The following is a 27,839-nucleotide window of genomic DNA, read 5'->3' as shown; positions in this document are numbered from 1 at the left end:
CTCCCTGGATAGAGGCCACTAGATGACTGTTAGTGTCTCGATTTTTAGAATTAGGATCACACAATCAAATTCTATACTAGGAAGAAGGAATTTAGTAGAGTGAAAAGAACATCAGAATTCTCATCAGAAGAAATTGTCTATCTCCTACTCCTGCTACTTACTCTATGATTATGGACAATTACCCATTACACTTTCTGAACCTCAATATTCTCATCTATAACATAGGGATGGTTCATTGGCTTGGTAGGAGGGATAATGACCTCACATATTTGAAAGCATTTAGCATGTGGTAGGTGCTCAATAAATGTTCCCTGCTATGGTGCAATGGGAGGAATACACATCACCTTTGTGGTATTTTTAAAATACACACACATTATACAGCCATACAAAAATATTTCCTTTCTTTATATTCTTGTCCTATAAGCTTTTTTCTATTTTAAACTTTTTTACTTTTTATTTTTTATATTTATTTATTTTTTTTAATCTTTATCTTCTTTTTTATTTTATTTTTATTATTTTTTATTTTTTAAAATAAATCTTTATTCAGATTATTACAATTGTTTCTCCTTTTTCCCCCCATAGCTCCCCTCCACCCGGTTCCCACCCCACCTTCTGCCCTTACCTCCCCCCCACTGGCCTTATCCATGGGTGTATGATTTTTGTCCAGTCTCTTCCTGAACACCCCCATACCCCTTTCCCCCTGAGAATTATCAGTCCACTCCCTTTCTATGCCCCTGATTCTATTATATTCACCAGATTATTCTGTTCCTCAGGTTTTTAATTCACTTGATTTTTAGGTTCACTTGTTGATAGATATGTATTTGTTGTTCATAATTTTTATCTTTACTTTTTTCTTCTTCCTCTTCTTTAAGAATACCTTTCAGAATTTCATATAATACTGGTTTGGTGTTGGTGAACTCCTTTAGCTTTTTCTTATCTGTGAAGCTGTTTATCTGCTCTTCAATTCTGAATGATAGCTTTGCTGGGTAGAGTAATCTTGGTTGTAGGTTCTTGCTATTCATCACTTAGAAAATTTCTTACCACTCCCGTCTAGCCTGCATAGTTTCTGTTGAGAAATCAGCTGACAATCGTATGGGTGCTCCCTTGTAGGTAATTAACTGTTTTTCTCTTGCTGCTTTTAAGATTCTCTCTTTGTCTTTTGCTCTTGGCATTTTAATTATGATGTGTCTTGGTGTGGTTCTCTTTGGATGCCTTTTGTTTGGGGTTCTCTGTGCTTCCTGGACTTGTAAGTCTATTTCTTTCACCAGGGGGGAAATTTTCTGTCATTATTTCTTCAAATAGGTTTTCAGTATCTTGCTCTATCTCTCTTCTTCTGGCACCCCCATAATTCTGATGTTGGTACGCTTGAAGTTGTCCCAGAGGCTTCTTACACTATCTTCAACTTTTTGGATTTTTTTTCTTTTTGCTTTTTCAGTTGAGTGTTTTTTTTTGCTTCTTTGTATTTCAATTCTTTGACTTGATTCTTGTGTTCCTCTAGTCTGCTGTTGGGCCTCTGTATAATATTTTTTATTTCAGTCAGTGTATGTTTAATTTCTAGTTGGTCCTTTTTCATATCTTCGAGGGTCTCGTTATATTTATCGACCTTTTCTAGGATATTCTTGAAAAGCCTTATAACCGTGGTTTTGAATTCTATATTCAGTCGTTTGTTTTCCTCCATTTCTTTCGTTTCTGATCTGTTTCTTTGACACCACATTTTCATTGCTTCCCTGAGTTGGTAGGGTAGATTTGTGTGCTAGGTTTCCTATATGGCCCAGTGGGTCGGCCTCCCCAGTTAACCTGAGGTGGACACTCTTGGTGCACCCCTTTGTGGACTGTGTGTAGTTAACTACAGACTTGTTGTAGTTAAGTCTTGATTGTTGTTGGTATCACTGGGAGGAATTGACCTCAAGGCCAGTTGGCTGTAAGGATCTGCTGTTTCTACGCTGGGAGAAGTTCAGTGCTGGAGACAGCCTTATAGGATTAGACTTGCCAAATTGCAATAGCCTCTGTGCTCAGCTTGGATGGGGTGGAGTCTCAGGGCGGAGCAGACAGTCTTGGCTTCCAGTCAGCCTTGCCCTTGCGCGCATGCACGCCTTTAGACCTCTGCCTTCCCCGGCTCCCAAGTCTCCGCCTGAGAGTCCAGATTCCCCCCACAAGAGCGTGGGTCCCCAGGGGCTCGCCTGGAACTGGGTTTCAGTGCAGTAAGAATTGGGGTTCAGTGCAGTCAGGAGCTTCGGACTCCCTTTTGCTAGGGAAAGCCTGTGGCAACCTCCGCAGCCTTTGTGCACACTGGCGTGCGCGCCTCCAGAACTTTGCCTGCCGGGGCTCCCCCGGGTCTCCCCCAGGTCTCCGAGTCTCCAGGTGCCTTTCTCTCTACCTGACAGTCCAGACTCCCCCTGTATGATCTTGGGTCCACAGGGTTTTGCCCAGGACTGGGGTTCAGTGCAGTCAGAACTGGGGTTCAGTGCGGTCAGGGGCTTCCTTCCCCCTTCCGCCAGAGAAAGTCAGCCAGGCTCTCAGCCACCCTTCCTCTCTGCGCGCACAAAGACCCTTTGCCATACCTCCAATTCTCTGTGAGCTTTTCTCTTTCCTTCTAGTTGTAGAATTTTCACTCAGCCAGCTTTCCTGTGGTTCTGGATGTTTTCCGTTCTGCCTTTTAGTTGTAGTTTTGAAATTGTTGTGCGAGGCAGCAGTTTGGGTGCTTACCTATGCCGCCATCTTGGCTTCTCAACTTTTTTACTTTTTAAATCTTTATGTTAAATACTAAGACACAAACATATATTAGCCTAGGCCTATACATTAATATCACCTCTACATCTTATCCTACTAGCAGGTCATCAGAGGCAATAACATGCGTGAAGCTGTCATCTCTTATGATAACAATGCCTTCTTTTGGAGTACCTGTTTTAAAATATATATATATATATTTATTGGTTTTAGAGAGGAAGGGAGAGGGAGAGAGAGATAGAAACATCAATGATGAGAGAGAATCATTGATTGGTTGCCTCCTGCACACTCCCTACTGGGGATTGAGCCCACAACCTGGGCATGTGCCCTTGACCAGAATCGAACTTGGGATCTTTCAGTGCATAGGCTGACGCTCTATCCATTGAGCCAAATCAGCTAGGGCTGGAGTACCTTTTGAAGGACTTGTCTGAGGCTTTTCTTGAGGAGGCATCACTCTTTTAGGAATATATCCATGATGTTTTGCTTGGTTTGGTTCTTTTTTTTTTTTATCATAGGTTTGCTTTTAAGTGGATAATGTACCATGAACACACCTCTCTATTAATGAAAACCTATTGGTGATGTTGATACTGCTGATCCAGGGACCATACATTGAGAACCATGGATTTAGAGATGTAGAGGTTGGGCTAAGGCAAAAGTGCAGAAGCAGGAAAGTAGAGTAGGTTTGTGCAGATAAGATAGACAGGCAGGACTTGTAGAATAGTGAATGCCATGTGAAATAGCTTGGACTTTATTTGGATAAGCAATGGGGAGCCACACAAGATTTTGAGCCAAAGAGTAGAATTTAAAATAGTTATCACCTGACCTGTTCGATATAGTACTGGAAGTGCTAGCCATAGCGATTAGACAAGAAGAAGAAATAAAAGACATCCAAATTGGAAAAGAAGAAGTAAAACTCTCCTTGTTGGCAGATGACATGATACTATACATAGAAAACCCCAAAGACTCCATCAAAGAACTACTAGACCTAGTAAATGAATTTGGAAATGTAGCAGGATACAAAATTAACACCCAGAAATCTATGGCCTTTTTATACACCAATAATGAACTCACAGAAAGAGAAACAAACAAATAAACAAAAAAAACAATCCCATTTACGATTGCACCAAAAAACAAACAAACAAAAAAAACAACTAAGATACCTAGGAATAAACTTAACTAAGGATGTGAAAGACCTGTACTTGGAAAACTTCAGGACATTGAAAAAAGAGAAAGAGGAAGACATAAACAAATGGAAGAACATACCATGTTCATGGATTGGTAGAATCAACATCATTAAAATGTCTATACTACCCAAAGCAATCTACAGAGTCAATGCAATCCCCATGAAAATACCAACAGCATATTTCAAAGATCTAGAACAAACTCTCCAAAAATTCATCTGGAATAAAAAAAGACCCCGAATAGCCACAGCAATCCTGAGAAAAAAGAACAAAGTTGGAGATATCACAATACCAGATATCAAGCTATATTACCAAGCCACGATTCTCGAAACTGCCTGGTACTGGCACAAGAACAGACATATAGACCAATGGAACAGAACAGAGAACCCAGAAATCGACCCAAGCCATTATGCTCAAATAATATTTGACAAAGGAAGCAAGAACATACAATGGAGTCAAAACAGTCTCTTTAATAAATGGTGCTGGGAAATTTGGACAAATACATGCAAAAAAATGAAACTAGATCACCAACTTACACCATACACAAAGACAAACTCAAAATGGTTAAAGGACTTGAATGTAAGATGGGAAACCATAAAAATCCTACAAGACTCCATAGGCAGCAAAAATAGGAGACATATGTCGCAGCAATATCTTTACAGACACAGCTTCTAAGGCAATGGAGACTAAGGAGAAAATAAACAAATGAGACTACATCAAAATAAAAAGCTTCTGCACAGCAAAAGAAACCATCAACAAAACAGCAAGAAAGCCCACTGCATGGGAGAACATATTTGCCAATGATATTTCTGATAAGGGCTTAATCTCCAAAGTTTACAGAGAACTCCTACAAGTTAACAAAAGGAGGATAAATGATCCAATCAAAAAATGGTCAAAGGATGTAAATAGACACTTTTCCAAAGAGGACACACAGAAGGCCCAGAGACATATGAAAATATGCTCAAAGTCACTAATCATCCAAGAGATGCAAATCAAAACAACAATGAGATACCACCTCACATCTGGCAGAATGACTATCAACAAATGACAAGTGCTGGAGAGGATGCAGAGAAAAAGGAACACTCCTGCACTGCTGGTGGGAATGCAGACTGGTGCAGCCTCTGTGGAGAACAGTATGGAGTTTCCTCAAAAAACTAAAAATGGAACTCCCATTTGACCCAGTAATCCCACTTCTAGGACTATATCCCAAGAAACCAGAAACACCAAACAGAAAGGATATATGCACCCCTATGTTCATAGCAGCACAATTTACCATAGCTAAGATTTGGAAACAGCCTAAGTGCCCATCAGCAGATGAGTGGATTAAAAAACTGTGGTACATCTACACAATGGAATACTATGCCACTATAAAAAAGAAGGAACTTTTAACATTTGCAACAACATGGATGGAACTGGAGAACATTATGCTGAGTGAAATAAGCCAGTCGGAGAAAGATAAATATCACATGATCTCACTCATATGTGGGATATAATGATCAACATAATTTGATGAACAAGAATGGATCAGTCTAGAGACAAATGGAGGGGGTGGTGGTGGTTAGAGAGCAATCAAAGGACTTGTATGCATGCATATTAGCATAACCAATGGACACTGGGGTGGTGGGGGCTTGCCCAGGGTGGGAATGGTTATTTGGGGAAAAAGGAGACAGATGTAAAACTTTAGACAATAAAAACAAACACAAAAAAACAAAACAAAAACTACAAAAATTAAAAAATAATTAAATAAAACAGTTTCACCTGAAAAAGAATAAAGTGCTAATACATGCTGCAACATGGATGGACCTTGAAAACAATATGCTAAATCAAAGAAGACAGTCACAAAAGACCACATATTGTGATTCCATTTATGTGAAACATCAGAGTCAGCAAATGCATAGAGACAGAAAGCAGATTAATGAGTGCCAGGGGTTGGGAGAGTGGGGAGTAGAGAATGACTACTTAAAGGGCATGAGGTTTCCTTTTGAGGTCATGAAGATGTTCTGGAACTAGCAGATAGTGGTGATAGTTGCACAACATTGTGAATATACGAAATATCACTAACGGTCAATTTACATTGTGCATTCTACTATAATAAAAAAGGTATCATATTTTTTACAAAATTAGGTTATATCACAGGAAAATGCTGTGGGTATAATGTTAAGAGATAAAAGATGAAAATTGTGTATGTAGAATGATTATAACTATTGCAAGATGAAACTTTATATATAGAAAAAAGGTGAAAAGTAACTCACTGTTAGCTCTGGGTTTGCATGTGTGTAAGTGAATGTGTATGTGTGCTTTGAGTGCTGAAAATATGATTTCCTCCCTCAGAGATTTTCTTAATTTTCAATAAATAACAATATATTACTTGTATAATTTTAAAAAACGCTTTAAAAGAGGAGGAAAAGGAGAGCACCAGCTTTGGTGTAAGTTCCCCGAGAGTAACTGAGCATTGTCTAGAAAGGCAGAATTGAGCCTGAGCTTTGGGACAGATGCGTGTCTCAGACACAGGGACTGGAGAAGTCACCCTGGGTTGAGAGACTCAGGACGGCACCGGAGGAGGAAATAAGCTGTCTCCTCCCAAGCAGAAGTAGTAGCTGCCCACTACACACCCAAGAGCACCAACACTTCCTGGGGTTGTGGGACCGCCTCCTGGGCATCCAGCCTCTTCTCTTTTACTTCCCTTTGGTTTTCTTCCTTCATTCAGCTGTCAGCGTCTTCTAGGGATTTAATTTCATCCATTCATTTACTACTGTCAGCAAATAATTATTGAGTATCTACTCCGTGCCCCAGGACAACGCCTGTATCTGCATAGCTACGTTCGTTGTAAGCACGCAGTCTTGTTCTTCTGGCCAGCTGGGGCTGGTTTAGCACACCAAACTTACCATGTTCCTCTCTTTCATTTCCTAGACACAACAGTTTTCTAGTCCTGGTCTGAGTTTCAGCCCTCTCTCTCAATTCCCTTGGACAGTGAGGAAGCAATGCCTTTTTCATTTTACTTCTTTGGATTGTGTTCTGAGTCAAACTAGATATTGCAGTCCAGAGAAGGTTTTGGAGATCTGATGGTGTGGTCAATGAAACCTTCCTCAAGTGGTGCCTCTCCTCCATAGGTGCATACCAACCCTGTCCCATCCTCCCTTCCCCGCCCTATAGTCTTTTTTTTTAAATTTAATAAATCTTTATTGTTTAGATTATTACAATTGTTCCTCTTTTTTCCCCCATAGCTCCCCTCCACCTGGTTCCCACCCCACCCTCTGCCCTTACCCCCCGCCACTGTCCTCATGCATAGCTGTACGATTTTTGTCCAGTCTCTTCCCGCACCCCTCACACACCTTTCCCCTCGAGGATTGTCAGTCCACTCCCTTTCTATGCCCCTGATTCTATTATATTCACCAATTTATTCTGTTCATCAGATTTTTAATTCACTTGATTTTTAGATTCACTTGTTGATAGATATGTATTTGTTGTTCATAATTTTTATCTTTACCTTTTTCTTCTTCTTCCTCTTCTTAAAGAATACCTTTCAGCATTTCATATAATACTGGTTTGGTGTTGATGAACTCCTTTAGCTTTTTCTTATCTGTGAAGCTCTTTATTTGACTTTCAATTCTGAATGATAGCTTTGCTGGGTAGAGTAATCTTGGTTGTAGGTTCTCCCTATTCATCACTTTGAATATTTCTTGCCACTCCCATCTGGCCTGCATAGTTTCTGTTGAGAAATCAGCTGACAGTCATATGGGTGTTCCCTTGTAGGTAACTAACTGTTTTTCTCTTGCTGCTTTTAATATTCTCTCTTTGTCTTTTGCTCTTGGCATTTTAATTATGATGTGTCTTGGTGTGGTCTTCTTTGGATTCCTTTTGTTTGGGGTTCTGTGTGCTTCCTGAACTTGTAAGTCTATTTCTTTCACCAGGTGGGGGAAGTTTTCTGTCATTATTTCTTCAAATAGGTTTTCAGTATCTTGCTCTCTCTCTTCTTCTGGCACCCCCATAATTCTGATGTTGGTATGCTTGAAGTTGTCCCAGAGGCTCCTTACACTATCTTCATATTTTTGGATTCTTTTTTTCTTTTTGCTTTTCCAGTTGAGTGTTTTTTTGCTTCTTTGTATTTCAAATCTTTGACTTGATTCTTGTGATCCTCTAGTCTGCTGTTGGATCTCTGTATAATATTTTTTATTTCAATCAGCGTATGCTTAATTTCTAGTTGGTCCTTTTTCATATCCTCAAGGGTCTCGCTAAATTTATCGGCATTTTCTAAAATATTCTTGAAAAACCTTATAACTGTGGTTTTGAACTCTATCCAGTCATTTGCTTTCCTCCATTTCTTTCATTTGTGATCTGTTTCTTTGTCTCCGCATTTTCGCTGCTTCCCTGAGTTGATAGAGTGGCTTTGTGTGCTAGGTGTCCTATAGGGCCCAGTGGCTCAGCCTCCCCCAGTTACCTGAGGTGGACATTCTTGGTGCACCCCTTTGTGGGCTGTGTGCACAGTCTTGTTGTAGTTAAGTCTTTTTTTTTTAAATATATTTTATTGATATTTTACAGAGAGGAAGGGAGAGGGATAGAGAGCTAGAAACATCGATGAGAGAGAAACATCGATCAGCTGCCTCCTGCACACCTCCCACTGGGGATGTGCCCGCAACCAAGGTACATGCCCTTGACCGGAATCGAACCCGGGACCCTTCAGTCCGCAGGCCGACGCTCTATCCACTGAGCCAAACCGGTTTCGGCTGTAGTTAAGTCTTGATTGTTGTTGGTATCACTGGGAGGAATTGACCTCCAGGCCAATTGGCTGTGAGGATCAGCTGTGTCTACGCTGGGAGAACTTCTGTGCTGGAGACATCCTTATGAGACAAGACTTGCAAAAGCCTCTGTGCTCAGCTTGGATGGGGCGGGGTCTCAGGGCCCAGCAGACATCATTGGTTTCCTGTCAGCCCTGCCCTAATAGGCCCCTGTGTCTCAGTGACCCATGGTAATTGCTGCAAGCACCTCTGAGAGAAAGCCACTCTCGAGTTCCGCCCGCTGCCAGACAGTCCAATTTCTCCCCAAATGAGTCTGGGTCCCCAGAGTCTCACCTGGAACTGGAGTTCAGTGCAGTTGGGAGCTTTTGTCTCCCTCCCGCTTGAGAAAGCCAGCCGCGCACTCAGTTGCCAGTCCTCTCCGTGCTTGCGACTCAGTACCTCTGCCTCCTGCAGCTCCTCTGAGTCTCAGTGTGCTTTTCTCTTTCCTTCTAGTTGTAGAATTTCCACTCAGCCAGCCTTCCTGTGGTTCTGGATGATGTCTGTTTTGTCTTTCAGTTGTAGTTTTGAAATTGTTGTGCGAGGCAGCAGTTTAGGTGTTTACCTATGCCGCCATCTTGGTACCCCTACCCCCCCGTAGTCTTATTATTTGATTCTGAACGACAATTTCTGCTTCTCCACTAGATCCTTCTCTCTAGGTCTGCCACTTTTTGGTCACTAGCTTAAACCTTATAGACCATGTATTTTCTGCTTTGGACCTGGATCTATTATCTCCACTTTTTATTTTTTTTTAATGATTGCTGCCCTCTCCTTACAATATGAATGTGGCCCAAACCCACATCTATATTCATGGGTCCTCACATTGTGGCCATAGACATAGGGATTTGGGGAAACAATCTATTTCTTCAAAGGGTCACAGTCAGAGGTAAACTCAGACTGTAGACCTCCTGTTGCCAGGGCCTCCTTGTTGACATTTTACATCTCTAGCTTCTGAACTCATGTCTGTCACACAGTGGGTGCCTGATTAATATTTGGAGGAACAGACTCAGGACCAGTATCTGTCCACACTGGGTGGTAAATTCAGGACAGGGAAAAGTTATCTGAATGTTGTATTAGTCAGGGTTTTCTAGAGAAGCAAAATCTGTGGGATGTGTATATATTACAGAATGATTTATTTGTAAAGTTACCTTTTGTGATTGTGGGGGCTGGCAAGTCCCAAATCTGTTGGGTAGGCCAGTAGACAGGAAACTCATGGAATACTTACTGTTCAAGTCTAAAGGTTGGCTGCTAGCAAAATTTCCTCTTCCTTCAGGAGATCAGTCATTTTCTATTAAGGCCTTCAACTGATTGGATGAGGCCCACCCACATTATGAAGGGTCAACTGCTTTACTCAAAACCTATTGATAAATGTTAATCTCATCTAAAAATACTTCACAGAAACATCCAGAATAATGCTTGACCAAATATCTGGGTACCATGGCTTAGCTAAATTGACACATACAATTAATCATCGCCAAGTAATGTGTTGGGTAAGAATTCTAGGGCATTAAGAATAATACAGGTGAGTAGAAAATGTTGTGTTTCATAGACATGATCTGATATGTTCCACAAATATTTATTACTTTTACTCTTTGGGACAGACTCCTTGGCCCTGAGCAGACTATTAAAATGTTCAGGATATGATTCTAGATGCCTAGGAGTTCCAGTCAATAGGGAGAAATAGAATCTGTACAATTTATGCCATCCAGCACTGACTCTCTCCTCTTTGCAGCTAAGTCCTGACTCTCTACATCTAGCTCTGATATTTTACTTTTCACTCATCATTTCTGTATATCCTTGTCAATGCCTCAGACTAAAAACCAAGTAAAGTTAATCATACCATGTGGTAGTTACATTGCTCACTGGACAGTTACAGTGTCTGGGTTTCAATGTGTAAAAACAAACCTTTACAGAGACCTCTATGCCTCAGTTTCAAGAACAATAGCACCATCTTCTAAGCAGGAGGACAGTGACATAATTGATATAAGATACTTGGCAGTATGGTTCTCAGTATCTAGTTAGCAATTAACACTCAGTGTTTGCTCTCATTATTAAAAGTCATTCTCCTTTTAAGATTTCATATTCAAAAGAGGAGAGTATCACCAGTTATTTAGACCTAAGCTTTCTAGGTTCTTTTTCTTCCCCTCCTTATACTCTACTGGAGGCCCAGTTCCAGAAATTCATTCACGGGTAGGGTCTCTAGGCCTGGCCAGCAATCAGGGCCGATCGGGGCCTTCCTTCCCCCAGCTGCCGGCTGCCGGCTGCCAACTGGGGCCTTCCTTCATTCCGCGCTGCCCCTGGTGGTCAGCACACGTCATAGCAAGCGGTTGAACTCCTGGTTGGTTGAACTCCTGAGGGGATAATTTGCATATTAGCCTTTTATTATATAGGATATGAAAAAATATATTTGGTGATGAGCAGAGAGCTTTCAGATTCTTTATCCTCCTCCTCCCACCAAACCTAAAAATAAGCATGGTGAGGGGATAAATTTGCTCATGGAGAGTAAAAAGGAAAATAAATATTGCATAAGAGAAAAGATGTGTGAAGGCACCCCATGACAGAATGGCTGTGAAGATATTAACACACAGATGGCCAGCCTGAGCATCCCTATTTCTAACTGCTCACAGCAGCATGGGGCTTTAGGTTTTATGACTTCGCTGATTTGATAAATGGAAAATTGTTTCTTGATGTTTTAACCTATATGTTTACTTACTTGTGAAACTGATACTTTCTTCATACATTGGTTACCTCCTTGTAAAATGCCTGATTGTGTCTGTTCATTAAAAAAAAAAAAGACTTTATTTTTCTAGAGCCATTTTAGATTCACAGCAAAATTGAGAGATTTACCAAGGTACAGAGATTTCCCATATACCCCTGCATAGCTTCTCCCATTATAAAAATCCCTCACCAGAGGCTACACTTGTTACAGCTACTAACCTACAGTAACACATCATAATCACCCAACGTTCATAGCTTACATTAGGGTTCAGTGTTTATATTGTACATTCTATGGGTAGACATATGTATAATAGCATATACATCTATAATGAAAGCGTAATATGCTAATTAGACTGGACAGCCGAACAACCTTCCGGACGACCTTCTGGATGAAGCCGGGGCTGCGAGGGCCGAGCCCCTTGCACTAATTTTGTGCATCGGGCCTCTAGTATCATTCAAAGCATCATTCAAAGTATCATTCAAAGTATTTTCACTACCCTAAAAAACCTATTCATCCTCTCTCCCTAACCCCGAACCCATGGCAATGACTGATCTTTTCATAGTCTTCATAGTTTTGCCTTTTCTAAACTGTCATATAGTTGGAATCATACAATATGTGCCTCTTCAGATTGGCTTCTTCCACTTAGTGATGTGCATTTAAAGTTCCTCCACGTATTTCATGGATTAATAGCTCATTTCTTTTTAGCATAAAATAATATTTCAGTGTCTGAATGTACTATACTTTATTTATGGCCCCACCGTCCTGGCTCAGTAGTTGAGCATTGACCTATGAATCAGGTGGTCATGGCTCGATTCCTGGTCAGGACACATGCCTGGTTGTGGGCTCGATCCCCAGTGTGGGGTGTGCAGGAGGCAGCCGATTGATGATTCCCTCTCATCATTGATGTTTCTATCTCTCTCTCCCTCTCCTTTCCTCTCTCCAAAATACACAAAAACATACTTTAAAAAAAAAGTTTATATATTTGCCTACTGAAGGGCATCTTGATTGCTTCCAAGTTTTGGCAATTATTATTATTTTATTATATTTCAATTATAGTTGACACTCAATATTATTTTAAGTTTTGGCAATTATGAATAAAACTGCTATAAACATCCACGTGCAGGTTGTTGTATGAACATAAATTTTCAAATCCTTGGGGTAAATACTAAGAAGCGTGATTTTATTTTTGTTCTTTTTTTTTTTTTTTTTTTTTTTTAGAAGGGTGATTTTTGGATCGTATGTAAGAGTATGTTTAGTTTTTTTTTTAAAATATATTTTATTGATATTTTACAGAGAGGAAGGGAGAGGGATAGAGAGCTAGAAACATCGATGAGAGAGAAACATCGATCAGCTGCCTCCTGCACACCTCCCACTGGGGATGTGCCCGCAACCAAGGTACATGCCCTTGACCGGAATCAAACCCGGACGCTTCAGTCCGCAGGCCGACGCTCTATACACTGAGCCAAACCGGTTTTGGCAAGAGTATGTTTAGTTTTGTAAGAAACTCCCAAGCTGTCTTCCAAAGTAGCTGTACCATTTTGCATTCTCACTAGCAATGAATTAGAATTCCTGTTGTTCCACACCCTCACCAGCATTTGGTGTTCCAGATTTTGGCCATTCTAATAGGTATGAGTAGTACCATACAACCCAGCAATCATGCTCCTTGGCATTTGTTCTCCTTCATTATTGAGTTGCTATTCTGGGTCTTTTGCCTCTACATATAAACTTTAGAATGAATTAGTCAATACTCACAAAATAACTTGCTGGGATTTTGATTGGAATTGTGTTGAATCTATAGATCAAGTTGGAAAGAACTGACATCTTGACACTATGGAAGCTTAGTCAAATATCTCTTCATTTATTTAGTTCTTTGAGTTTATTCATCAACGTTTTGTAACTTTCCTCATATAGTTCTTACTTATTTTGTTAGCTCTATACCTAAGTATTTCATTTTTGGGGGGGGGTGCTAAAGTAAGTGGTACTGTGGTTTTAATTTCAAATTCCATTTGTTCGTTGCTGACATATAGGGAAGTGATTGACTTTTGTGTATTAACTTGTATCCTCTAACCTTGCTATCATCGCTTATTAGTTTCAGATTTTAATTTTAACATTTTCTGCATAGACAATCACATACCTACCACCAAAGACAGTTTTATGTTTTTCTTCTTAATTTGTATACCTTTTTGTTTCCTTTTCTTGTTTTATTGCATTAGCAAGGAGTTCCAATTCCATGTTGAAAAGGAATTGGTGAGAAGGGATATCTTTGTCTCAGACCTGATCCTAGTGGGAGTGTCTGCTCATTTTTTTCTGATGAGATCCAATTATTTTCTTTTTTTACTATTTCAATTTCTATATTAAGATCATTAACTAAACTATATTCATGCCAAGTAGTCTTCTAGATTGCAATTTAAAAATTATGCTTATAATAATTCCTCCATAAAGTAGGTGTTAATGTTTCTGTGCTCAAATCTATTAGTCTTTCTCTTTGTGCTTTATAAAAGCAAAGCTGCATTTTCCTTCCTACATTTAGGAGAAATAGAGCCAGAGTCCCTCCTTCTTCAGCCTCTCCATACCTACCAGTGGGTAATCTTGGCACACCCATTTTTATCAACCTCTGATAGCAGAACCAAGAGAGGTCCACAGCCTGAAACTCAGGGAGCTAAGTCAAACTTCCCAGAGCTGTTTAACGAAGAATGGATTCTGCCTTAAAATTCCCTCTGCTAGAGCTATAACTGGTTGGTTCTGAAGAAAAGGTTCATTTCAGTAGAGGAATATAACATTCAAGATTGTGTGTGTGGTAGGGATCTGAAATGAGGGAGAGAGAGGGGGGGGGAGGGAGAGGGAGGGAGGGAGGGAGGGAGGGAGAGAGAGAGAGAGAGAGAGAGAGAGAGAGAGAGAGGGAGAAGGAGAACAGATTGTGAACCACCAAAAGACCAAAAGGGGGCAATGGGGCCTCAGGGGCTGGGAAGGCTCAGAAACAGTTTTACAGGCTTAGGGAAGGATTGGGGTTACCAACTGGTGCTGTTTCCCAGGATGCTGGACCTTCAGCGTTACAACCTGGACTGGCCCAAGCACACTGGGGTCGTTGGTCATCTAGGCTTGCTAGTGACACACACTTACACAAATCTAATTTAATCCTCCCACCAAATAGTGCAACAGCTTTTTTATATACATCTTTGACAAAGCATGAGACTGCAGTTCAAAGAGATTCAGAAAGAGCCCTAAATTCACACAAACTGGGATGAAGGAGCCTAGATTTAAACTTAGTTTTGTCTGATGCCAAAGTGTTCTTTCTACCCTGTCACACTTAAGACTATCTGTGGTGCTGACACTCACTCTCATCCACTCATGTAAACGTTTTCCCAGTGCAGAATACGTGCTGTGCTAAGGACCAGACTATAGATGGCCTAAGAAATGAAACTGGGTTGGGTTGGCTTTGGTCTGCATCATTGCAAATTTCATTTCTCAGTAACACTGACTGGGTTACACATTGTTTATGGCTTATGGGAGGTGGTCTCCCAGCTGAATTCATTCATTTACATTTTGTGGGAGATGTTTACATGTATCTTAATATTTTCTTTTACCTCAATCTTTTTAATTCAACCAGGGATCGGAAAGACGAGAGGCTGATGGGCAGTAGCGTCCATGAAGAAGCCAGTTAGATGAGGAGGCTGGCATGGTGCCCAGTGTGGAGACTCAGGAAGGTGGATCTGGAAAATGATCCTCTGATACCAGTCCTTTGTGAAAGTCTGACAGATGCTTCCTTTGCTTTAAGTGAGGGTGATTTTTCCCTAACGCTTCTGAGTGTTCCCATTCCGGTGGGGATGGAGAAAATGAGGAAGGTCGGTCTCCACCATCCTTTGCTCCCCTCTGTCTGTCTCGAGTGCTGACAACTCACTCACTTCTCTGGCGGCTGCTCCTAAGCTTCTAAAAGATGTCACTGTCCTTTCCACACGAAGATGAAGACAGCCAGAGTGACCAATGGAGGACAGTAATTTACAGAGAGATTTGTATCCACTGCCCTCCCCTGCCCTCCCCCACAGCGCTCCATCCCCTCGTGCCTGGGGGCTATCTCCTCACCACAGATGGAGGCTCCTTCTGTTCTCAGTTGTCCCTAGTGACAAGATAAAAATTCTGAAATGTCCTAAATTGAATTATAACAGCCGGGAGAGTGAGCGAAAGAGACAGAATAACCTGTTAATAGCTGCGGTTCAGCTAACAAGACTGTTCACATTCCTGAGCTGTGTTAGAACTTTGAATTAGTTTCCAGGCGGCCATTCCCTGATTATCTAAAAGAGAGAAGAGCCAGGTGCCATGGAACCCCTGGAGCCTCCACTTCTTGTTTACACAGGAACTTCCCAGAGTGTTGCTCAAACCAATCCACAGGAGCCAACTCTTCCTCCTCAGGGACTCAGCACCTGTCCCAGAACTAGTCCCACTTCACCTTTGCCTGCCCCCTTTATCTCTAGCCAATTTAAATTCTCCCCAAACAACTTACATCTCTCTTCCCCCTATCGATGTATGCTTTCCCTTCTTCAAGTCTGTGGGTGAATTGTGGGACCCTCTTACCTCTGCTTTCCTAAATCCCTCAGATCCCTCTCTGAACCAGGTATGTCCCAGATTCAGCTCCTAAAAATGTGCTTAAAGGGTCTGAGTTACAAATAAGAGATGGCAACACTTGCTAGTTAGAAAGCCTATGGAATTTAGGGATGAGAGGAAGAAAAAAGGAAGGGAGAAAGAAAGTTGTTCAGAAAAAATCAGACATGTTAAGAGGCTATTTAACGAATATTGCAGATACTGAAGTTCCATAGAGAACATATAATTATTAAAAACAAGGTTATAAACATTTTCAGTTTTCCTTAATTGGTCCGTGAGCAGACTAGATGACTCACCACTGGTCTGCTGAGATCAGCTTGCAGTCTGTGTCATGTTACTGTCACAGAAACTTATTTACTACAAACTTCTCTATACACCTACATAGTATGCACATTTCGGTTAATATCCAAGTAACATACACCATCATACACCATGAAATGTACCCTTGTAAAGGCCATAGTTTACTTAACCATTCCCCAAATGTTAAGCGATTTCAATTGTTTCTCCCTTTTAATGTTGCCGTTAATGCAACTATCTTCCCCTTATCTCAGTGGAGGTAGTTTTCTTCATTTCTCTAACGTATTTCTTTGGGTACATGTCTCTGCATAAACAGGCCGGCTGTATAATTGTTCACTTTTGTATGTTTGCTTCTATGTTATTGTTCAAAAAAGTAGTTACTGGGTCCAAAAACAGGACCAGTTTTATGGCTGTTTTTGGCTGTTGGCAGATTTTAGAGAAACAATGGGATGGTTTTCCCAGTCACTTTGCAGTCTCTTGGGAGACTTTCTCTAAATACTTGTTGGTGAATTGTTCTTTTCCTTTAAAAGAAATTCCCATTCAGGACCTTCCGAGATGAAATTCCAGGATGAGGACTGTAATAGGCTCAGCCACCCTGTTAGGGGGATAGCTCTAGGATCCTGGGGCCATACACAAGGTGTCCCCAAAAAGTGTATGCAGACTTTGAGTAATTATTACAATGGGTTAAATCTGAAAAGAAAGAAACATCAATTGAGCTATCAGATGTTAAAACATCATGAAGATGACTCTGGTCTCCCAGGCATAGAGACATACAAAATTGTAGGCTTGTTTAAATAGCATATGGGTCCAAAGATCTTTCTAGAAAAAATCCTAGGTAGACAGAGATAAAAAGATTCATTTCTAGTCACTCTTCTTTTTTTTAAAAAAAGTCTTGTGATTTGAAAACCCTGGTGATACAAAGATGATCCTTTCTTAATCTATGGGTACTTCTCATATGGACAGATAATTACAGTTGTGTATCTGTTTGGACTCTGACTTCTTATAAAAGGGCTTTAGTTGCTGATTACTTTATTTATGTTCAGTAAATGCTAAGAAAAAATGTGAGCAGAGTATAGTCAAGCTCAGGGGTAGAGTTTCCTAAGGAGATGAAATTTGAGCAGGTCTTTGAAAAATGATGGGGTGTCACCAGGTGGGAGGGAAGAGGCTAGTTTGGGCAAGCTATACTGAAGAGTGTGGATTTCTTCTTGTATGGCGCCACTGAACACATTAAAGCAGCAGAAAAGCAGAAGTCTGAATTAGTACCATGACCTTTTACTTTACAAAGGCCTCATAAGAAAAACTTGCATTTTCTATTGCTTTAGTTGATAAATTCTCAGTTATATGCCATTGAATTTTTAATCCTGCTTAAGTCCTATCAGAACCTCTTCATATTTTCAGAAAATTCCAGAGGATAGGAGTCAGGATAGGCCCTTACTACAGTAATCTTAGAGTATAATAATAGCATTCGTAGAGAACATTATGTCTTTAAAAAGTTGAGAGCTACCCAGGGCCTGTCACTCCCAAATATGCCTCATAGCAGTCCTCTTCCCTCTTCCCTGGTGAGGGTCAATGTGTCACTTTGGGTTGATCATGGAGACCAGGTTTTTCATGAGGCCAGTTTTTAAGTCCCCAAGGGTGACCTGGCTGAGGAGGGCGTATAAACTCAAGAAGGAGGTCCGTTTGACAGAGTAGGATTGCCACTTGGTAAAGCACAGCATTCTGCCTGGTCAGAATCAGACTCAAATGAGGTGATTTAAAGAAATTTTTAAAAAATTCTTTATTGTTTAAAGTATTACATAAGTCTCCTTTTCCCCCCACTGACCACTCCCCGGCCGCACCCCTCCCCCCCCCCCCCCCAGATCATGCCCTCACCCCACCCTCCCTGTCTGTGTCCATTGGTAATGCTCATATGCTTGCATACAAGTCCTTTGGTTGATCTCTTACCCCATCACCCCCTCCTCCCCCCCCCCCTCCCCCGCCCCGCCACACTGCCTTCCCTAATAGGTTGGACAGTCTGTTCGATGCTTCTATGACTCTGGTTCTATTTTTGTTAATCAGTTTATGTTGTTCATTATATTCCACAAATGAGTGAGATCATGTGATATTTATCTTTCTCTGGCTGGCTTATTTAGCTTAGCATAATGTTCTCCAGTTCCATCCATGCTGTTGCAAATGTAAGAATGCCTTCTTTTTTATAGCGGCATAGTATTGCATTGTGTAGACGTACCACAGTTTTTTAATCCACTCATCTGCTGATGGGCACTTAGGCTGTTTCCAAATCTTAGCTATAGTGAATTGTGCTGCTATGAACATAGGGGTGCATATATCCTTTCTGATTGGTGTTTCTGTTTCCTTGGGATATATTCCTAGAAGTGGAATTACTGGGTCAAATGGAAGTTTCATTTTTAGTTTTTTGAGGAAACTCCATACTGTTCTCCACAGTGGCTGCACCAGTCTGCAGTCCCACCAGCAGTGCAAGAGGGTTCCTTTTTCTCTGCATCCTCTCCAGCACTTTCCGTCTGTTGATTTGTTGATGATAACCATTCCAACAGGTGTGAGATGGTACCTCAATGTTGTTTTGATTTGCATCTCAAATGAGGTGATTTTTAATAGGGTTGGGGGTGGGGAGCAGGGCAAGCAGACTAGGGTATGTTTTTGGGCGGGGGTGCGGGAAGACTTGAATAAGGGACTATTTCAGGAAAGCCTAGAAACCACACAAGCATCTCAGACACCGTGGTTAATGTTGAAGAGCGTGGAATGAGAAGAATCATGAAGAAGAGTAAGAGAATTTAAGAAAAATTATGTCAGCTCATTTTTGTCTGGAGATGGTCCTGTCCTCAGCAACCTATTGCAATTTCATGAATTCCCACTCGTTCCATTGGGTGTAGATAATGGGTAAGACTTCCATTCTGATTTGACCAGCTTTTGGGGAGTGAGAAGAAAGGCCAAAGGGAAGCACTTCTACATGGAGATTCAAGTCGTACTTCCAGGGATGAGCTAGATGCTAGGGAAGCCTGCTGAAGGCCTTGGTCAGGAGGTGCTTTACCATGATGTCTCCTCGGCAACTGTGTAGCACTTTCTCTCTCTGCAGTAAATCTGACGACAGCAAGGTATTGTTCCCCGGGCTGGGCACTTCTAGGCTGGCCTCCTTTCACACTGCCCACATAGAAGACTGTCCTTACTTTGGACACTAAACCAAGGACGGAGACTGATAAAATAATCTCCATGTTGAATAGGACCTGTATCTTGTACATGGCTACTTTTTGTCTTTTTTTTCCTTTTTATTAATTTAATAAATCTTTATTGTTCAGATTATTACAATTGTTTCTCCTTTTTCGCCCCATAGCTCCCCTCCACCCAGTTCCCACCCCACCCTTTGCCCTTACCTCCCGCCACACTGTCCTCATCCATAGGTGTACGATTTTTGTCCAGTCTTTTCCTGCACCCCCATTCCCCTTTCCCCCTGAGAATTATCAGTCCACCCCTTTTCTATGCCCCTGATTCTATTATATTCACCAGTTTATTCTGTTCCTCAGGTTTTTAATTCACTTGATTTTTAGGTTCATTTGTTGATAGATATATATTTGTTGTTCATAATTTTTCTCTTTACTTTTTTCTTCTTCCTCTTCTTAAAGAATACCTTTCAGCATTTCATATAATACTGGTTTGGTGTTGATGAACTCCTTTAGCTTTTTCTTATCAGTGAAGCTCTTTATCTGACCTTCCATTCTGAATAATAGCTTTGCTGGGTAGAGTAGTCTTGGTTGTACATTCTTGCTATTCATCACTTAGAATATTTCTTGCCACTCCCGTCTGGCCTGCATAGTTTCTGTTGAGAAATCAGCTGACAATCGTATGGGTGCTCCCTTGTAGGTAATTAACTGTTTTTCTCTTGCTGCTTTTAATATTCTCTCTTTGTCTTTTGCTCTTGGCATTTTAATTATGATGTGTCTTGGTGTGGTCCTCTTTGGATTCCTTTTTTTTTGGGGTTCTCTGCGCTTCCTGGACTTGTAAGTCTATTTCTTTCACCAGGTCGGGAAAGTTTTCTGTCATTATTTCTTCCAATAGGTTTTCAGTATCTTGCTCTCTCTCTTTTTCTGGCACCCCCATAATTCTGATGTTGGTACGCTTGAAGTTGTCCCAGAGGCTTCTTACACTATCTTCAACTTTTTGGATTCTTTTTTTTTTTTTTTTTTGCTTTTCTGGTTAAGTGTTTTTTGCTTCTTTGTATTTCAGATCTTTCACTTGATTCTTGCATTCCTCTAGTCTGCTGTTGAGTCTCTGTATAATATTTTTTATTTCAGTCAGTGTATGTTTAATTTCTAGTTGGTCCTTTTTCATATCTTCGAGGGTCTCGTTATATTTATCGGCCTTTTCTAGGATATTCTTGAAAAGCCTTATAACCGTGGTTTTGAATTCTATATCCAGTCGTTTGTTTTCCTCCATTTCTTTCGTTTGTGATCTGTTTCTTCGTCTCCCCATTTTTCACTGCTTCCCTGAGTTGGTAGGGTAGCTTTGTGTGCTAGGTTTCCTATATGGCCCAGTGGGTCGGCCTCCCCAGTTAACCTGAGGTGGACACTCTTGGTGCACCCCTTTGTGGACTGTGTGTACAGCCTTGTTGTAGTTAAGTCTTGATTGTTGTTGGTATCACTGGGAGGAATTGACCTGCAGGCCAGTTGGCTGTGAGGATCAGCTGTGTCTGCACTGGGAGATTTTCGGTGCTGGAGACAGCCTTATAGGATTAGCCTTGCCAGATTGCAAAAGCCTCTGTGCTCAGCTTGGAAGGGGCGGAGTCTCAGGGTGGAGCAGACAGTCTTGCCTTCCTGTCAGCCCTGCCCTTGCGCTCGAGTCTCCAGACCTCTGCCTTCCGTGGTTCCCGAGTTTCCACCTTACAGTCCAGATTTTAAGAGTGTGGATCCCCAGGGGCTCACCTGGAACTGTGGTTCAGTGCAGTCAGAACTGGGGTTCAGTGCAGTCAGGAGCTTCCGACTCCCTTCCGCTAGGGATAGCCTGTGGTAACCTCCGCAGTCAGTCTTTGTGCTCACTTGCGCCTCCAGACCCCTGCCACCACGGCTCCCAAGTCTCCGAGTCTCCGAGTCTCTGTGTGCCTTTCTCTCTACCTGACAGTCCAAACTCCCCCTGTATGAGCCTGAGTCCACAGGGTTTCGCCCGGAACTGGGGTTCAGTGCAGTCGGGGGCTTCCTTCCCCCTCCTGCCAGAGAAAGCCAGCCAGGCACTCCGCCGCCCTTCCTCTCTGCGTGTGCGTGTCTCCGTACCTCAGCTCTTTGCCGCTCCTTCTCCGTGAGCTTTTCTCTTTCCTTCTAGTTGTAGAATTTCCACTCAGCCAGCTTTCCTGTGGTTCTGGATGGTGTCCGTTCTGTCTTTTAGTTGTAGTTTTGAAATTGTTGTGCGGGGCAGCAGTTTAGGTGCTTCTACACAGGATTTTAAAAGGAATGGACTAGCCCTGGCTAGCATGGCTCTCACATGGCTACTTTTTGGATAATTTAGTCCAGATTTGTGTGAGTGAGCCTGCACCTGTCAAAGGGAAGCCCCTGCTGCTCTGGGAATTTAATTGCCAATTCTCTGTTTTGTGGCCTGTTTTGACCCCAGCTTCTAGGATTTTCTCTCTGGAGGCCTTGATTCAGAAGTCTCCATTGTATTGGGCTACTTGGGTGCTTCTAACTTCCCTGGCTTCAATGGGAACAAAGACAGATAATCAAGGTGAGTGGTCTGCTGGGGGAATGGAAATGTCTTTGGTCAAAATTGGCAAGCCAGGAGAAAGGCCTGAGAGTTTGGGATAGGGCATGAAGTGTTTTGTTTTTTTTTTTGGCTTGTTTCTTAAACCATATTATTTCCAACTAGAAATGCCAGTGAATTATTCAGGTAAGGGATGTCATTTCTCTAGCAGCAACAAGTAGTCATCTGAGTGGATGAGGCACACTGGGCCATGCATGGAGAACAAAAGAGGGTAGTTCCCACAAGCCTTTGACTGTCTCCAGCCAGAACCTCTTTTCGTTTACAGGTTAAGAAAGGATGCAGGTCTGCCTGGAGCTACATATTTCTAGAGTCTGAGGGCTGGGTGCCTGTCTGCCCAGGCAGGTTGTAGCATTTTCTGTACTGAGCAAGGCAGCTTCTTCTCTAGAATGTGTGTTTCCTTTTCAGACACTGATAGGCCCGTTTTGGAGGGAGGAATAGAATATTGCTTCTAGAACCATTTTCAACTACATACAGAAAAATGAACTCAGGGCTGAGAGCAAAGAGCTACATGGGGGTCAATTGAGCCCCAGTGTTAGGAACTGCAGGAGAATGTGGGCTGCAAAGTTAACCCCTTCTTCTAATCCTCACATTTGTCTCTTGCTTGGCTTCATTTCTGTCAGGAACCTCTAATGTCATTTAACGATGGGATGGACACAGACTCCAAAATGCTCCTATGTAAATGACCTCGACTGACAGCACGCACTTTTTTTTTTTTCTTTTTCAGATGAGGAAGGGAATAGTCAGTGACGCCGTCGGTCGTGGGGTCCTGTCCTCCTTCCACCCCCCGGGCACTGCAGCCGGTCGGTCGGTCGGGGCTGGAGAGGCAGAAGCCAGAGCGGGCTCTGGAGAACCTGGGCTAGCGGCTGAGTGGGTCTGAGGGAGGAGGCACTCCCAGGACCGCCGCAGGTCCCGGGGCGGCTGACGCTGTCTGGGGGCGTTCCTGGGAGCCGGGGGCCGTGGAGTCAGGCCGAAGCCCCGGGAGGAGCCGGCGGGGCCACGTGACCGGCCGCGGCAGGCCCAGAAATAGCAGCGGTGGCGGTTCCGCCAGCGCCGCGAGGGAAAGGCGGAGACTGGAGGACGCTGGCTCGGCGTGGGCGCGGCGCGGCCGGGGCCCCGGAGGATGCTGAGCCCCTGCCCGGACCGGTCCCGAGCACATGATGGCGATACGGGAGCTCAAAGTGTGCCTTCTCGGGGTGAGTCCTGCGCTGCCATCCGCCGGGGACACCCTCGACCGTGCGCCTCCCACGCCCCCTGCTCTCCTATCGTTCTTGCACCCCTCTTGTCCCCTGCACCCCCTTTTGTCCCGAGACCCCGATTCCCCTTGGTCTGTACGCCCTCCTTTTCCCCCGCGTCCACCTCCCCTCGCCCGTCCCGGCGCTCCCCTAGCCCGTGCGCCCCCGTAGTCTCTGTGGCCCCCGCCCCCCCCAACCCCCCCCCCGCACCTCCTCGTCCCCTGCCCTCCCTGGCCCGTGCGCCCACCTTGTCCCGGTGCCCCTGGCCCTCCTCCCACCCCCACAACCCCGCCGCGTCCCAGCCCCGTTGGGTTCGGGTCCGAGCCTGCTCGGCTTTCTCAACTCGTTCCACCCCCGCCGGCCCGTTTCCCGGGATCCGCTCGGGCCTCGCGGTGCCGGGGCTGGGCCAGGGCCGGGCCGCCCGAGACCCTCGGCTGGAACTTAGAGCCGCGGCGGGTCCCGGCCACGGCCGTGGAGGGCTTTCTCCTTCGCTTTCGATAATTTCCTTCCGGAGGAAACTTTAAGTTACTCGGACAAGGCAGGGCGCCCAATGCTCTTTGGCCTCCGGGGGCCGTTGGTTTGGTGACTTCAAAAAGAAACGCCGGCGAAGGTGGGAGCGCGCGAGGGGATGCCGGGCTGGGCGGTGAGGCCAGCGCGGCCGAGGGCTGCGTGCGCCGGGAAACTTTTGTGCCCAGAGGAAAGCCCTCCGTCCCCAGGTCCCCTTCCAACCCGGGTCTTCCTGAGCCCCAAGGAACGTGAGAGAAGCCAGAGACAAAGACAAAAACAAACACCCAAGCCGTGGGTCCTGGCGGACCTGGCAGAGGACAGGGCAGCCCTTTGAGAACTGCCCCAGGGAGTTCAGAGAGTTAACGGTCATTTCTTTCCCTTTCTTTCCTTTTCTGGGGGGTGGGGTGGGGGCAATATTAAATTCCAGAATTATTTCTTCTGAAAGAGCTGGTTTTAAGCGGTGTTTTCAGCAGCCTTGGCGTCCGTACCTAATTGTACTGCCCTTGGCAAAGAAAACCACTGGTCCCAAGAAAACCATTTCCAGAAACAAGAGCATCGGTGGGGGTAGACCCGTTCTTACTGGTCTCAAAGAAATGCTAACTGGTCTGTCAAGATGGATGTGCAGGAAGTGTCTAAAGAGGAAATGATTCTAGGCTAGGATTGACTCGTAGCAGCTCAGCGGGGTGTCCAGGCCACGACTAGGCTCCTCTGGAACCTTTGACAGGAGGTGTTCCTGACTGTCTCCTAGTGCTGTCCTTCGCCAGAACTCTCATGTCCACTGGGCTGTGGGGTTCCCCTCGAATCCCAGGGCATCTGGCAAACTGCCTGTTACTCCTGCACAAGCCCCCTGGTGTTCCTGCCCCCTGGCTGGCTCAGCTGCCCCGTTGGGATCTGAATGCGATGCTGCTCTGGGCTTCCTCTGTTGACCTTTCTCAGTGTTTCAGGGGTAGGTTTCACTGTCTGCCAGGCTCTGTAATGTAGTCCAGACACCAGTTCCAGGGATCCCGTGTTTTCCTTGTGAGGAGTCATTTCCGACTCTTAGAAGGCCTTCCAAGACTTAGAAGGAATGTCATGTCCCCGGGAATCGAGAAGCAACTTCGACACGTGTTGTGTGTGTCAGGCGAGGCCATGAGAACAAATGATGTAGGAAATATTTGGCCTCCTCCCCCCTCATGTTTTCTCCCTTGTCATCTCCTTGAATGGCACAGGCCCTGCCCCATCACATGAGTTATTTTCAAGTTCACTGTTTGATAAATCTCTGTATCTTTCTATAAGGAAACAGATCAGTGGAAGGTGCCCTGCACCAGGAGGCAGCAACCAGGTTCCCATTCTTCCCCACTCACTAGCTGTGCAGCTTTGGACAAGTATCTCAGTCACCTCCTTTGTAAAATGGATATAATAACATCTTTTAAGGCAGAGGACTATATCAGATGATCTTCTTAGATATATGGTACCATTTCCTGCCAAGCTATGATTCCAGGTGACAGTGAGCAAGCTTGGGAGATGAGAAAGCTGGGAGAAATCCCGTCACTTCTTTTCCTCTTATCTCTGAGAATGAACCACGCTCTTAGTGGCGTCCTGGACACAATGCTTCACCCTGGTTTGCTTGTTCTTTGCAGTGACTCTACTCTGTTGGTGGAGGAGTTTGAGCTTGGAAAAGGAGAACAGAGCAGGAAAGATATTTCTGAACAAACAGAGGCTTTGACGTACCAATCATATCACACCACTTTCATGGCCTTTTAAAAATTTTTTTGAGAATGGCTCTAGGTTTTAGTCTTACTTAAGTCAGAGGATATCTTATTTGAAAGGCCAGTGACCTTATTATCCACATCGAATACTATTTGTTAAGTCCCCAGGTTTCGCTGGTCCTGTCCTGGACAAGATGTGTGTGACAGGCTATATTCTCAATTGTTCACCCAAATACGGTGATTTTTGGGGGTGAGAGAGCATTTGGGTAAACAATTGTAACTGCCTTGGTTTTGTTCTCTTGATTTGAGAGAGAACTCTGTGGGTCAGTGGCTGGACTTACGAAAGTCCAGAAGTCCTTTCAAAAATTTGATAAGAACCCTGAGCTCCTCTGCTGTTTGTGTCAGGAGATCTGTGAAGTGTTGCATGTGGCTAGCACTAAGCTTCCTGTTTTTTTAGCACTGCCACACCTCCCTGAAGTCTCAGTATAACCAAGACCCTAGCAGGCACACCCTCTCTCGGGATCACTTTCTGTTGGGCTCCCTTGAGAAGGCGATGGAAAATGTGGGCCTCCTAATTGGACTCTTGCTGTCTCACTGGAGAGGTTGGGAGGCTTTTTGTGCCTGATCGTTAACTTTGATTGCTTAGTGATTACTTGGGGATGTGCTTCCCAAGGTTGTTTTAGGCATAGGTAGAGTAGACTTTTATCTTTCTGCACTGTAGTCTCTTGCTTCCATGGTGGGGTCAGAGGTTCCTGGCAAGAGGGTCATTTGTAGCAGGTGGAAGTGAGAGTGGGCCAGATGGCATGCCTTCTCTACCTGTACCTGTGCCTTTCAGAGCCCTGATGTTATGGTATGTCTGATCTTATTTCTTCTGGCGAATGCTCCCACATGGAATTGACAGTAGTCTGTGGTACATTCTCTGAATGCTTTGTGCTGTTGGAAAAACCAAGGACTCAAGCACCTTGTATTTCTTTAGATATCCTTTTATAAATTCTTGACTCTCATTATTCTTATGGGTGTACTTCCTCGTTTTTTATCCCAAATCTTTTGTGAATGACCTTTCTTGGGATAAGTTGGGCCATCTATTGGAAGCTAACCATACAGGAGGGTGTGTTTGATAGGGGTTCTAGCTGGATACTTAGGACCCTAGGTTTTTGCCAATGGAGTACCAATTGTCTCACACTGTAATCTCAATTAGTATTATAAAGCATGTAGCTTAAAAACAACTCCCTTAAAAACAGCCAAGTATGTTAAAAAAAAACACACAACTAACGAAAACAATACTGAGGCAACAGCTGTTCCACCCCCAAAGGTGGAAAGCTTCCCAGTATGCATTTTTAACACACATTACCCCCGGCAAAAAGCAAGAGGGAGAGAGAGAGAGAGAGAGAGAGAGAGAGAGAGAGAGAGAGAGAGAGAGAGAGAGAGAGAGAGAAGACAAAGCAAGAGGAGGAGGAAGGGGAGGAGGAGGAGGAAGAGAAGGAGGAGGAGGAAGAGGAAGAAGTGGAGAGGAGGAGGAGGAGGAGGAGGAGGAGGAGGAGAGGATCTTTCTTATATTATTTTCTGTGGGTGTGTATGGTGTATACTTAAAAACTACTTCTGAGTGGAATCCCAAAGAGATTTATATTTGGACTTTGGTTGTCTTGACAACATTTTAGAGATTTCTGCCACTTCCTCAACAGCTGAGTGGCATGGTGAAGAGACAACTGAAGTCATTCCTGCTTCTGATAAGGAGCTTGATGATGCTTCTCTTTTTGGCCTTGTTGAATCTGTATGGTGGTTCATCACCTAGAAATCAAATACCTGGGATTTGGTGGGACATCTGAGCAGTGGGGGCTTCAGGTACATATGTAAGGTGCATGTGGTTCTCGAGGACACAAGAGTGGAATGCTCACAATAGGCATATCCGTGAGCACTGTGGAGCCTCAAATGGACTGCTTTGAGCAATAGTGAGCTCCCGTTACTGTAAGTATTCTATAGGTTACTTGAATTTGTCGGTGTCATTGTTGAAGGAATGAATATACCAGGGAGGACTGGGCTAGGCAACTATCACATTTGCTTTTCTTTTCAGTCTGAGATTCAGTTAACATACACATTTTTATTTTCTTTCCCAGAAACTAGCATTTTCTTTGCGGGGGGGGTGGGGGTGGTGGGGAGTGTGGAGAGGGTGTGCAGAGAGGTTAGCAATATAATGCATTTTTTACTACAACTGATTCCTATATTAAATTGAACCCCTGTGGAAAGTGTGGCTCAGCGTTGGTGGTACTGGGCAGAGAATCAGCGTAAATGATACAGCCTCTCCCTATGGTCCAGTCCCAAGATGGTGGCCACCACGAAGAGGCAGCTGCAGAAGATGTCAATGT

At 43.6% G+C, this 27,839-nt stretch overlaps 1 protein-coding gene across 1 annotated transcript in view; it reads left to right on the top strand.

Moving 5' to 3' along the window:
* The first annotated feature begins 23,028 nt into the window (after positions 1-23,028).
* The window catches only part of RAB31 (RAB31, member RAS oncogene family), a 121,065-nt gene continuing 116,254 nt past the window's right edge, over positions 23,029-27,839 (top strand). The window contains exon 1 of the mRNA XM_080685071.1: positions 23,029-23,242. Coding sequence (XP_080541197.1) covers positions 23,204-23,242 — 39 coding nt within the window. The 5' untranslated portion in view covers positions 23,029-23,203. The remainder of the gene's footprint in view (positions 23,243-27,839) is intronic.

The sequence above is a fragment of the Plecotus auritus genome, assembly GCF_963455305.1.
Source record: "Plecotus auritus genome assembly, chromosome: 8".
In the NCBI taxonomy this organism is placed as follows: domain Eukaryota; kingdom Metazoa; phylum Chordata; class Mammalia; order Chiroptera; family Vespertilionidae; genus Plecotus; species Plecotus auritus.
Note: the sequence above shows the minus strand (reverse complement) of the source record. Positions and strands in the feature narration are given on the sequence as shown.